The sequence below is a fragment of the Citrus clementina genome, unplaced genomic scaffold (assembly GCF_000493195.1).
Source record: "Citrus clementina cultivar Clemenules unplaced genomic scaffold, Citrus_clementina_v1.0 scaffold_3, whole genome shotgun sequence".
Taxonomy (NCBI): Eukaryota; Viridiplantae; Streptophyta; class Magnoliopsida; order Sapindales; family Rutaceae; genus Citrus; species Citrus x clementina.
This window is the reverse complement of record NW_006262339.1, coordinates 36,581,860-36,594,136: the sequence shown is the minus strand read 5'-3', so window position 1 is coordinate 36,594,136 and position 12,277 is coordinate 36,581,860. Positions and strand designations below refer to the sequence as shown.

General features: G+C 30.0%; 1 protein-coding gene across 2 annotated transcripts; it reads left to right on the top strand.

The window, feature by feature from the left end:
- The first annotated feature begins 4,548 nt into the window (after positions 1-4,548).
- On the top strand, positions 4,549-8,474 carry LOC18045843. Of its 2 annotated transcripts, none has more exons than XM_024188775.1 (7): positions 4,549-5,118; positions 6,298-6,369; positions 6,466-6,533; positions 6,647-6,794; positions 6,879-6,962; positions 7,468-7,557; positions 8,120-8,474. In XM_024188775.1, exons 1-7 carry the CDS (start codon positions 4,819-4,821, stop codon positions 8,138-8,140), a joined length of 783 nt encoding a protein of 260 aa, XP_024044543.1. In that variant the 5' UTR covers positions 4,549-4,818; the 3' UTR covers positions 8,141-8,474. The 2 variants fall into 2 exon arrangements, with proteins under 2 accessions (XP_024044543.1, XP_006442820.1); XM_006442757.2 differs by having other exon boundaries at positions 7,462-7,557.
- Positions 8,475-12,277: the final 3,803 nt, after the last annotated feature.

Genomic DNA, 12,277 nt, shown 5'->3' with positions numbered 1-12,277 from the left:
AAATTACAAGCCCTTATCCATGATTTAAGCCGCGGGCCTGGGCCAGATAAGCCCTGACTTTTTTGCCACTCCTAAATCGAATCAACCTCTGTTTATTTCGTGTCAAACTAATGAATCACGAGTCTTGTGACACAAACTCCCAGCCTCGACAAATTAAGATTTGAGACTAACAAACGCCTCAAGTCACATAGATGATAGAACAAGGGGACAATTTATGCTCTAACTATGTTAACTTTATTTTTATATATAGACTATAGAGAGAGAGAGAGAGAGAGTAACAATATATTTACAAATTCTTGTGTAGTTTTGTTAGTAGAAGCTAACGTGACATGATTTAATGCTAAATTATTTTGTATGTTCATTCAACCAATGAGTTAATACTATATTAATTTATATAAAATAAATTTATACAAGAGTCTGTAACTCTATCATTAATAATTAACATATATATATTTCTCTATTAAAAGTATCTTCATTTTAATAATATAAAAATACTATTAATCCATAAAAAATATATATAATTTTTAGTGTATTAAAATTTATATTTTATATTTTAGTGATGTTCTCTTTATTGTTTTAGAAAAGAACTCGGCACTGTTACATAATTCAGTACGTCTAGAATTTATGAATGGCAATTGTACCCACAAACTCGCAAACACGCCCAAACCCGCCCGCTGCTGTTAATTTTACCCGTTGCGGGCGGGTTTATTATTATAAACTAAAACCCGCACATGGATGCGGGTGGGTTTGGTATTAACCTTATATCCGGTAGATACCTGCATGGATATCCGCCAGACCCGTAATATTTTTTCCAAATATTTTTAATTTAATTTTAATCTAAAAAATGTATAAAGAAAATAATGTAATTATTCAAATTACCAAATAATAAAAGGCCCAAAGTTGTGTATATTATATACCTATTATAATTTTGTATGTACTATTTTTCTTTAACTTAATACATGAATTATTTTATTATTATAATTTTTTTCTCCGAATTAGTATTTGAAAATGTTAATCTTAATTATTATTTAGAAATCGTGTTTGATGGGTGCTTATTGTGGTGAATGAAATGAATATATTCTCTTGGAGCTTGTTTTAAATGATAATATGAAATGTGATTGTTAGTTTTAGGTATTAGTTTGTGTTTTTTAAATAGATTTGTGTGATTTATACTTATATTTGAGAATTTGTGTTGGATTGATGTTGAAATTTTAATTTTTTATTTATATTGGTTAAATATAAAATTGAGTATGTTATATGGAATTTGAGGTTATTATTATAAATTTATATATTAAACATTTGTGATTTAAATGCGGAAACCCGAAAAAAATTCACCAATACCATTGCGATTTAATAATTGTTAAAACTCGTAGCGGGTGGATTTTCTTAAAAAAATTAAAACTTACTGCGAGTTACGGGTGAATTTAATAATTTAAATTTTATATAAATTTGAATTTCATAATGACAAATCCGCTATGGGTGGTACCAATTACCATCCCTAATCTAGACAATCGGCCCAAGCGGTCCATTTGTCTTGTAGAATTAATTATTAAGTCATTTCACATAAATGATTAGACCCCAGTGCTCGAAACGGGCGAGCCTGCAGGCGCATGGTCACTTGCCTCGAAATCATTTGCTGTTTCCAAAATGGAATGACCCAATGGGATGGGGGGTCTCACATGGAAAAGCACCATTCCTATCTTTGCTGTTTTCCAACGACTGTTTGACATTATCAATGCCATTATCAAATAATTAAATTTCTATCGGGGTCGGATCACGTAAATGCAAATGTCATTTTCACTTGAAACGATAATACGTATACTTATTTATTATGAACACATTCTCTGATTATATTTTGAATAAATAATTTAATTATTGATTGATAATTAATAAATAAAAAAATAAAAAAATTAAATATTATTCATACACTAACATTAAAAAACACATGAAAAAAAATCTTGAAAAACTCAGAAGAAATCAAATCAAGAGAAGATTATTTTCCTTAAAACATGCACCTGTAGATAAAATTAACACCCCTATCTATGTAAATATCACATGTTATTTCAAAATGACCTAATATAATTTTAGGAGCAATACCACACTATGACTCATTCAATTAATGTTTAATGATGATTATATAAATCTACAAACTTTGGACACATTTAGATATGCATACACAGGTGATATGTATGCATATAATACAACTGTATGTATTTATGTATGCATGTATGTATATATATTTACAAAGAAAACAATCATGATAAATTGATAACGTCTTGGACATCTTCACACTTCATTATCCAACTTGTCCCTTCGACCTCCACTCAGAGCATGCATGCCGCTTTGAGCCTTTCTTTTCCCCACTATTTTCTATTGCCATCATTACAAGGATTTGCACCCACCAAATTCATAAACAAATCCAACCCAAAACCCACTACAATATCTTATTTAGGGTTCATTTTATTTTTATTTAACTTCATCTCTCTACCTCATAGTTCTTTTATTAGACGTTGACAAAACCACCATAAATAATTAAAATAAAAATATATATATACGCATCCAAATTATTTTAATACAGCTGTCCAAATATATAACTCTATGTCGCCTTTGTAACATTTGATTAACTTATGTTCTTTCTAAGTGGACATGGCCTTTCATAAATTTAATACAATTTTTTTTCTATTAGCTTTGCCATTTGACAGGGTTCGTGAATATTTTTGGACATTATTAGGTAATATGACTTGCACCATGAGGCAATGTAATTGTAAATAAAGTAGGTATTGGGTACCATGTTCGTTAAAGCCAAATTGTGAGTATTGGTCGTAGCATAAGAATAGTCGTAGCTTCGAAACCATGTGGAAATTCTTGCATATAATTTTTCATTTGAGAATGGCAATTTGAAGTCGTCAAGTTGGGATCAATTTGCTTTTGTCTTGATCTTGCAATCTTTTGGTATATCAAAAACAAGAGTTCTTTTGTTGTATTGTTCTTATTTTTTTCCTCAATCTGGGGCTTGTTTTAGGTACTGTTGTAATGTTGCTGGTCTACTTTATGCTTCTTCTTTTTTTTAAAAAAAAAATTATTATTATTATTTGTAGTTACCATATAATCAATCATACTTCATGGGATTCGCTATAAAATATATAAATTTAATACAATTTGTGGAAGGTATGTTGTTATGTCTTATGACCCCAAAAGGAAAAGGAAAAAAAAAAAATTGAAGTCCAAAACCAATTTAAATTAAATGTTCAAATTATAATTTTTTCCAAACTTAATAGAAAATTATAAATTTAGAATCTTTTCTGTTTATTTTCTCTTAGTTTATATATATATCTATGTGGAAACGGAAGGCTACTATCTTCTCAATGATAGAAAATTTGTACTTGTTATCATCGATTTATTTTGTACAATAATATTTTAAGAGACTACTTGGAAAAATAGTCAACAATTGTCATGTTTTTGTATTAGAAAAATGAATGCTTCAATTAAACCAAACAAAGAATCACCGATAACAACTCTCCCTTTATTTAAATTAAAATAAATAAAATAAAATAAAATAAAAACTCCTCAGTTGGAACTCGTCAAAGCAATGAAACCATTGAAAACGGGGATACAAAATTTTGATACACAATTTTTTAGGTTTTCTCAAATAATAACTTATTTTTTAGTTTATATTAAATAGGTCCTTCACATTTTTCAACTGAGTCAAACATCTCTATTTCAAAATTTAGTATTTTGCTTCTATATCTATAATTATGGTAAAATAAAATTCAAAGTGAAAATTTAAATTAATAAATAAAAATTAATGGATTGATATTAAATGCTTTTAACAATCAAATAAAATTATATAATTTTGTTATGAATAGTTCTTTTCAAGTAAATAGTTGTGAAGAAAAAATGTGTAAAAATGATTTAGCACAAAGAAATAAACATGATTATTATTAAATATTATAAAATATTTTATACCAATATCTCTAGCCAAAATGATATGACAAAAGTATAAGTAGACTTCTGCAAATTACATAGTTAAAAATAGATATGATTAAATGACAAATTTTTTAATACAAAATAATATATAATAATGAAGCGGAGAAAGCAACGCACAAATTATAAAAGTACAAAAATCAAAGCATGTTTATGAAGTAGAAAAAAATAACATGATAGAATTTCAAAATAAATGCATAATGCATGATAATTCAAAAGTATGATAATGATATTTCTAAAAATATTTGAGATAGATGGATAAATACTATCACGAGATTAATAATAAATAATTTCTCAAAGTCTGTAAAATCAAGATAGAATATAATATAAACTGGCTTCAAAATACCCTCTCTCCAGAAATTTAGCTCTATAAATATATATATAATAATATATCATTTGATTAATCTCTATAAGAAAATTGGACCGAGAAAATGATAATAAAACTATATCTCTTTATTTGAGAAACCATAAAACATAAAGGATCTATATGTTATTGCTCATGCAAAGTACAAAAGATATTATGTCTGACACACAACACAGAACTGTAAATGAAAGCAACGACAAGGGACATTCAAGTCCATGCGGGAGTCAATTACTGGTTCGTTTCGTAAATTCAGCGACCTTGTAACATTGTGTTTCAGCCTTTTCTATACACCCACTTCCCCTCGGCCCTCGCCACACACACACACACACACACACACTCTCTCTCTCTCTCTCGATCCCTGTAGTGTGTATTTTCTTTCCTCTATACATTTAAAGAGAGAAACACCTGTACACAAATAATATATACGCATATACACATAGAGAGAGAAGCACAAGAGTGAAAAACTGGAGATGGTGGATGATGATTTCATGGTGTGCGTGGACAGGATTATCGCAACAGCTTGCTTTGAGAGGCCATTAGAATCACAAGCACAAGCACAAACACAGACGCAAAATGCAACATTGAATAGTGTTAATGTTGTTGTTTCAGAGCAAGAAGAGAGGAGCAATAAAGATTGTAAAAATGGAGGTGAAGGGTGTTCATCATCTTCAGCAGCAGCTTTAATGGTGATGGTCGAGTGTAGGATTTGTCAAGAGGAAGATGAAGTTCATAACATGGAAGCTCCTTGTGCCTGTAATGGCACTCTCAAGGTCTGATTTCGAACAAAAAAAAATATTTTTTTTTTCTTGTTTCTTTTGCTTTTTTGCTTTTGTGGGTAATTTTATTTCTGTTAAATTTTTGTGGGGGTTTGATAGATTTTTTGTTCTCTGTTCTCTTTAATGAATTTTTCTATCTTTCTTTTCAAATTTGGAAAGCCCTTTAATTATTCAGTTTGAATGTCTTAATTTTTTACTTTTTTGGTTGAAATTTGAATGTGTGGGCATTGGTTGGTGTTTGCATTTAATGAGTCATGTTGTGAGTGTACTTTTCTTCTTCTGAAAAAAAATCTGGGTTTTCTTATTTAACATACAATTTTTCTATTGTAAATCAGTAAATAATGTGGATTTACTTGGTCAAAGAGTGATTTTCTTTTTAATAGTTTTTTTTTGTGGATCACTATGTGTTTGTTTGTTGTGATTTAATCCCCTGTTTGGTTACCAAGAAAGCCCAGGAAAACAAATGAAAGTATCAAATATTGACCTTTATAATATGGATTCATCTAAGTCCACTCACTATTCATGTGAGAGGGGTGTAAGGTACATGCATTAGCCTTATAATATATGCTTGTGTTTATTTTCTCTAGAGTGACAAGGGAAAAAAAATAAAATAAAATAAAAGAGTTAGTAGCTCGTTCAGTAAAATATCAAAATATATTCTTTTTATGTATTTTAATGGCGGCCAGAGAAATTTCAGTTTCAAACTAAGTACATTTGCTGGCAATTGTTAATATTTTTTTTTCTTAGTGCAAGTGCCTCATATTTTTATTTATTTCTCTATTTTTATTAAGCAATCGCTATTGGAATTTTTTTTTTTTTTTGATGAATTTTCTTCTCCTACTGTGAAACTTCCCAAAAGACTTTCTATCCTGGCAATTTGGCAGATGTATTTTAATTTTGAGCAAGCTGTATTTTGAGCTCAACAAGATAATCAATAGCTGAAGGTTAAAATTTTGATTTGTTTTTCCAAAATTCCCTACATTAAATTTTTCACACATTCAAAGAACTTACTGCACAAAACATTTTGAAGTGAGATTGAGCTTTGGAAATAATGCGGGCAATACACTGTAATAGGAGTCCATATATTGCTTTGATGATTTCTGATTACTTGGGATACAATCGTAAGTTGGGGTTTGGAAATAATCTGCTGAACTCTCCTCTTTGTCAATGTAGTTTGCTCATCGGAAATGCATCCAGAGATGGTGTAATAAGAAAGGTGACATCACATGTGAAATCTGCAATCAGGTAGAAGTTTCTATCAGCATATAGAACCATCATTATGGTCGAATAATTATGTCTTTTGAAATTTTAACTTATATACGCTGTACTGAGTAATTGCAGATATTTTCACCAAATTATTCTCTTCCTCCAGCCAGAAGCAATTCAGATGTTATGGCGATTGATATCAGGTAATGCTTCGATGCTCTCATTCTCTGTTCTCTTGTTTATGCTTCATTCTGGAGTACTTATGTCTCTTAAATTAACTCATCATGTTTCATGGAACTTTACCCCTTGGTTTCAGGCAAGCTTGGGGTCCGCACATTGATCTCCGTGATTCTCATTTACTAGCTCTGGCAGCTGCTGAACGTCAGTTTCTGCAGTCAGAGTATGAGGATTACGCTGTTGCTAATACAAGTAGCATTGCCTGTCTGCGATCTATTGCTCTAATTGTAAGAATAACCTTGTGGATTTCTGTTTGTTTTTTCTTAACATTCATATGCTCAATGGGCTAATGTGCTTGTTATTGTTGATAGTTGCTGATGGTTTGGCTTATGCGCCAAGTTCTGATAGCCACTAGAGATTCCGGGATGGTACAGGAATCATCAACTTTCTTCAGTGTAAGCTATGCTGACGCTGAAGTATTCGTTTTTCATGCCCTTTTTCTTCTGCATTATGACAAGCGTAAATATATATATATACCTTCACAACAATTATATAGCCTTTAGATGCAGAACTGAGTGCATGTATTGAATGAAATTAGGGTAGAAATTTCCATAAATTTTCCTTTATAAAAAAACTTGTACATGCAATTTTCTAACTTTATTACTGAATTTTTATTTTCTTCCCGTTGGATGTTGAGCACTGCTGAAGTATTCGTTTTTCATGCCCTTTTTCTTCTGCATTATGACAAGCGTAAATATATATATATACCTTCACAACAATTATATAGCCTTTAGATGCAGAAATGAGTGCATATATTGAATGAAATTAGGGTAGAAATTTCCATAAATTTTCCTTTATAAAAAAACTTGTAGATGCAATTTTCTAACTTTATTACTGAATTTTTATTTTCTTCCCGTTGGATGTTGAGCACTGAATTTGAATCCTTGAGATCAGTTTCAGGTTTCACTCCTTCAGTTTGCTGGTTTTTTTCTTCCATGCTATGTCATGGCCCGCTCTTGGTACATCATGCATAGCCGAAGGAGGAGACAGGTGGGTATTCGGGTCCTTTCCATCTATGCTTACAGTGTATAACACAATAATTTATTGTGCAAAACATATTAATTTGCCCAGTTCTTCCTCATAGTTACGAACCTATTGCGAAAAAAAAGACTTTTGGGTGGGGGGACCCTCTATTTACACCCAGTTATCTAGTATTGTGAAAAACTTACGAATGCTCATCTGTTTAATGGTATCTTAGAATTCAAATTGATTTTGATCATGGAAATATAATATAAGTTAATGGTGTAGATATATGTTCATTCGTTTCTTGACATGCTTAAAGTGGTTCATAACTGTTCTCTGTTTTGGTTCCTACAAAAGCACTTCATGCATGCATACAAATATGAAGGCACTAGAGAAATAAGTGCATTGTTATGGTGGTCCTCCGAAAGATCAGGTTGAAATCACCTGTGATCTTTATTTATTTGGTGAGATTATATGATTGCTAATAGAAGAGTAATTTGCTTATGCATATGTTTATGGCACTTTTAAAATAACTTTAGTGGTTCAATTTTCTTCACTGTGTTCATTTTCTTTTTCCTCTCTTCTTCAGGGCTTGCTTGTCCAGCGTTGATGTAGATCTCTAATATTTTCATCAAAATGGAGGTGCTTTCCTTGTTTCTTCAACCCTGTATACGGAAGCAAGTGCTTTTGCAAATGGTAATTTCTAGTATAAATAAAAAATGCCATGAAAATTTGGCTGAAAAATCTATTGCTGCGAAAATACTTGTAGTTCTTCCTTGCTACCTAATAGCTCATCAGAAGTGTAAATGTAAACATTGAGTTAATTAGGGGCTTCTGACTCTATTTGGAATGTTAGATGTCATTAACTATACATGATATGCTTTATTAGGTTAAAAAGTGCAGTTTTGGCATGTATAGTTTCCTGGTTATGTCATATTTCACAGCTGCTAATTGGAATCCTTCATTTCATTTCATTAATTTTTTTTTTCATTTTGGTTACATTTTACCTCAAATCAAGTCTCTTCCACTATAACAAATCTTACTTATATGGCTGATTTACTAGAATCGCTCTTTCTTTGGTTACGTCTCCCGGAATTTCAGTGATCGTTGTAAAGGTCTGAGATAAATGTGCTCATTTTGCTGATTGTCTTTATAATTCTACCATTAGAGTCTGCCTGTGATGACAGATATTTAGACCAAGTCTCAGAAAGCTTTACACAGTTTTTATGACAATTATGCCCAATAAAATTCATTGGATCGCTGCAATCAAAGTGAGTCTGCGTAACTATTTCTGAAATGAAAGTTTTCTACGTGTACATTTAGCAAATCTGGAGGGTTAGGAGACTTTTTTCCCCAATTATAGTAATGATAAATAGAATTCAATGTCCCCCTCTTCTGTAAACGATATAGGTTGATGTACCCGGAATTTTTTTGCCAAACAATTTGGAGTGGTGTCAATGGAATTGAAGGCGTAGCCTGTTACGGGTTTGGGCTTCAACTTTTTGGACGTCTCTAGGCCCAATTTGTCTGCTGGACTCCTTTAGCTTAAGAAAGAGTCCACAAATTTTGGGAATTATATATATATATATATAAATTTTTCAACGAGGGAGCCCTAATTTTAACAAAATTAAAGATTAAACTAAAAGATTAAAAATTTAAAATTTTAATATAGTACATGATAAAATACAGATTGAAGTACATTTCATCTTTCAACTTTGAAGTGTATGTTTATTTTATCTTTTAACTTATTTTAATTTTATTAAAATCAGGGGACTCTCATTGAAAAACTATAAACATACATATATACTTTTTTTTCTTTTAAGTGAAAGCTTAAATTAGAAGTAAAAGAATCTTATTGCCATCATTAGAAAAGAAGAAAAGAACAAATTATGCTTGTTATTGTCATAGCAAAACCCAAAAAGCATGTGTCTTGATAAGGATATTGCACCTTCAAGAAGCCTTTTTTTTTAATCTTAAAGAAAGTAGAAAGGTAGATGTTGACAACATCATCTTTTGACATTATTTAACCACTTTTGCTAAAATATGCAAATAGTGACAATTTGTTTTTTGAATTTTTTTCTTTCAAATATGTGAAAATTGGTCACCCCCAAATCCCAATGCATCTGCCATGACCAAAATTACGAGATTTGACTCTATTCAATGGTTTTATTAGTAAATCAATATTCAATAGGAGGTTAATTTAGATTACAAAATGTCACATGGAGATATTTTCACTCACCGACTGACTTAGTTAACGAACCGTAATAAATTGACAAATTGGACTTAAAGTTGAAAAATAAATATTGTAAGCTTTTTATTTCCAATGGTTTTGTCCTTAAAATAATAATATCAAAAATGCTCGCTGCCATATATTCACACATGCATTTTGTACTATTTTATAAGATCTTACTTGGTATTGAGGTACTGTAACTTTTAAGTTACAATTGTTTTGAAATAAGTTATAATTATACGTAGTATATATAATTTTTAAATAATAATTTTGATAAAATTAATAAAGATATAATAGATTTTTATCTGACATGTATAAAATTAAACCAATTTAACTTTCAAATCACAGCAAATAGGATTTACCAAACACTTTGGTACTGTAATTTTTCCAAGTTATAGTTGCCAATCTCAATTTTAAACAAGCTTAACAATTGTCTAACCTTAATATCAAATGAGACCTAAATTTACTTTTAAACCTCATACGAGCATCTATTAAATTATAAACTATTTCAAGTTTATTTCTTTAGTTTTTGAACTTGTTTAAGAACATAAGGAGCAACAAGCTTTCCTTTAGCATATTCAGTTTTTAGAAAATGATATTTGAATTAAATAAAATAGAACAAAAAGAAACATTCTACTATTTTTGTGAGATTTTATGCAAATTATATCAATTTTTTTTTTGGGTGATTACTAAGTAGTCAATAATCATCCTCATATCTTATAAGTAGAAAATATTTGTAGCAATCATTGAATGTTCTAGTTCTGAAGTTTTGGTTGAAATTTATTAATAATAATACGAATGTGACAAAAGAAGACACATAAAATAATGATCTTGCCCATGAAACATCTTACGTTATTCAGAAACCGTGTTGAGCTGTATAATGAAATGATTTATATTTTCATTCAACACAAATGATCAATATCAAACTTCTTGAAAAAAGTTCCATCGTTTGTTTGGTTATAGTTTGTTGTAAAATAAATAAATAACTATGAGTTTAAATCAATAAAATATCCTTATACAACATAAATTAAACAACTTCCTACTCTACTAAATGTTGTTGACATTATTGAAATCCCAGCCGAAGTATCATTGTTTTAGTTGTTAAAACAAGATTAGTTCTAAATTTTGTCTTCCAAGTTGAGTATTTATTAGGTTTATTTTTTGGGTGGTACGTACGGGTGATTATTTTGAGTTCTTTAATCTTATATTGTATTTCTCTTAGCCAGTCACATATGCGCCTAGTTTAAGCTACATACATAATTATTTCATATAATTATTATCAATACAACATATCAAATCCTACAGTTGGCATCACATAGTAATATCAAGACTTTTAATCAAATATCAAGACGAGAAAGACGACAATAATTAAGTGTGTTTTAAGCGTACGTTTTATATTTAATTAAATTTCATTATCAAAGGATCTTAAGCCATGCAAAATTTCAAGATTTGGTGTCTTTTTCATTCAACTTCTTTTAATAAATGATACCAAATTTTCTGGCACAATTAGCGGTGGCTTCATTCCCGTGAATCCATTAGCAAAAGGGTCCAAGAAAATGACTAATTACCCAACTAAGCTCATATGTTCCTACATAATTCATCAATAATAAGGGATTAAGGTGAATCAATGCGAACTAAATGATTAAAAGATATATAATTATCTCATGATCGGTAGAAACTTTCAAGGTCATAATCTCTTGTCTTCAACTTGGCATTAAATTTTCCTTGACTATTTGCCTGGAATTAAAATAAATTTCTCGAAGCACAATGGTTGTTGAACAACGCAATACTCTGCTGCTGTTTTTGAAACAAAAGGTTGGCAGACTCAAATTTGAATTGTTGAAATAATGTTTCTTCTCACAGCCAATTAATAGGCAAAAAATGTTATATTTTTGGTGATAATGAAAAATATTTCTTTTAGCTAATTCATATAAGTGAAAAACATAAACAAAAGCATAAACTTCAGAATCAAAACCCAAGCTAGATTGACCATTTTTATATATAGGTATATAGGCCCCCATGCTATTTTGGAAATTGAATAATCAAATCTTAGATAGGTGGTAAATATTAGTTACTTTATAATCCTGTTTACAACAAAATGAGCTAGTTTTTGGTTCATTTTACAATGGGCACTTTTAAAAAACATAGAATTAGTCATTTTAAATTGATTATAAGTTGAAGCCAACTAAGATTGTATATAGTATGAAATTAATGGGATTTTGTTAGAACTCAAATATGTTTGCTATAATGGACAAATTTTGACTTAGAATCCGAATCTAATTCAATTTATTAATTTTTCAAATCAGAAGAATCCTATCCATTCTAATTTATCTTTTTGTGAATCAATAAAGTTGGATTTGAAATTTAATGATCGGTTTAGTTTCGCGCAAATAGAATATGAAATGAATCAATCTATAAAGATTAATTTCTAATATTAAATTCCTTTTTTTTTCCCACAAATAAAACCCCTTTACCCCCCCCCCCCCCCCCCCCCCCGCAGGGTATGAATAAGTGGTT

Coding starts and splice junctions, on each gene's coding strand:
- LOC18045843 (XM_006442757.2), top strand. CDS start 4,819: ATGGTGGATGATGATTTCATGGTGTGCGTGGACAGGATTATCGCAACA. Junction 6,370..6,465: donor CATGTGAAATCTGCAATCAG/GTAGAAGTTTCT, acceptor GAGTAATTGCAG/ATATTTTCACCAAATTATTC. Junction 6,534..6,646: donor GTTATGGCGATTGATATCAG/GTAATGCTTCGA, acceptor CCTTGGTTTCAG/GCAAGCTTGGGGTCCGCACA.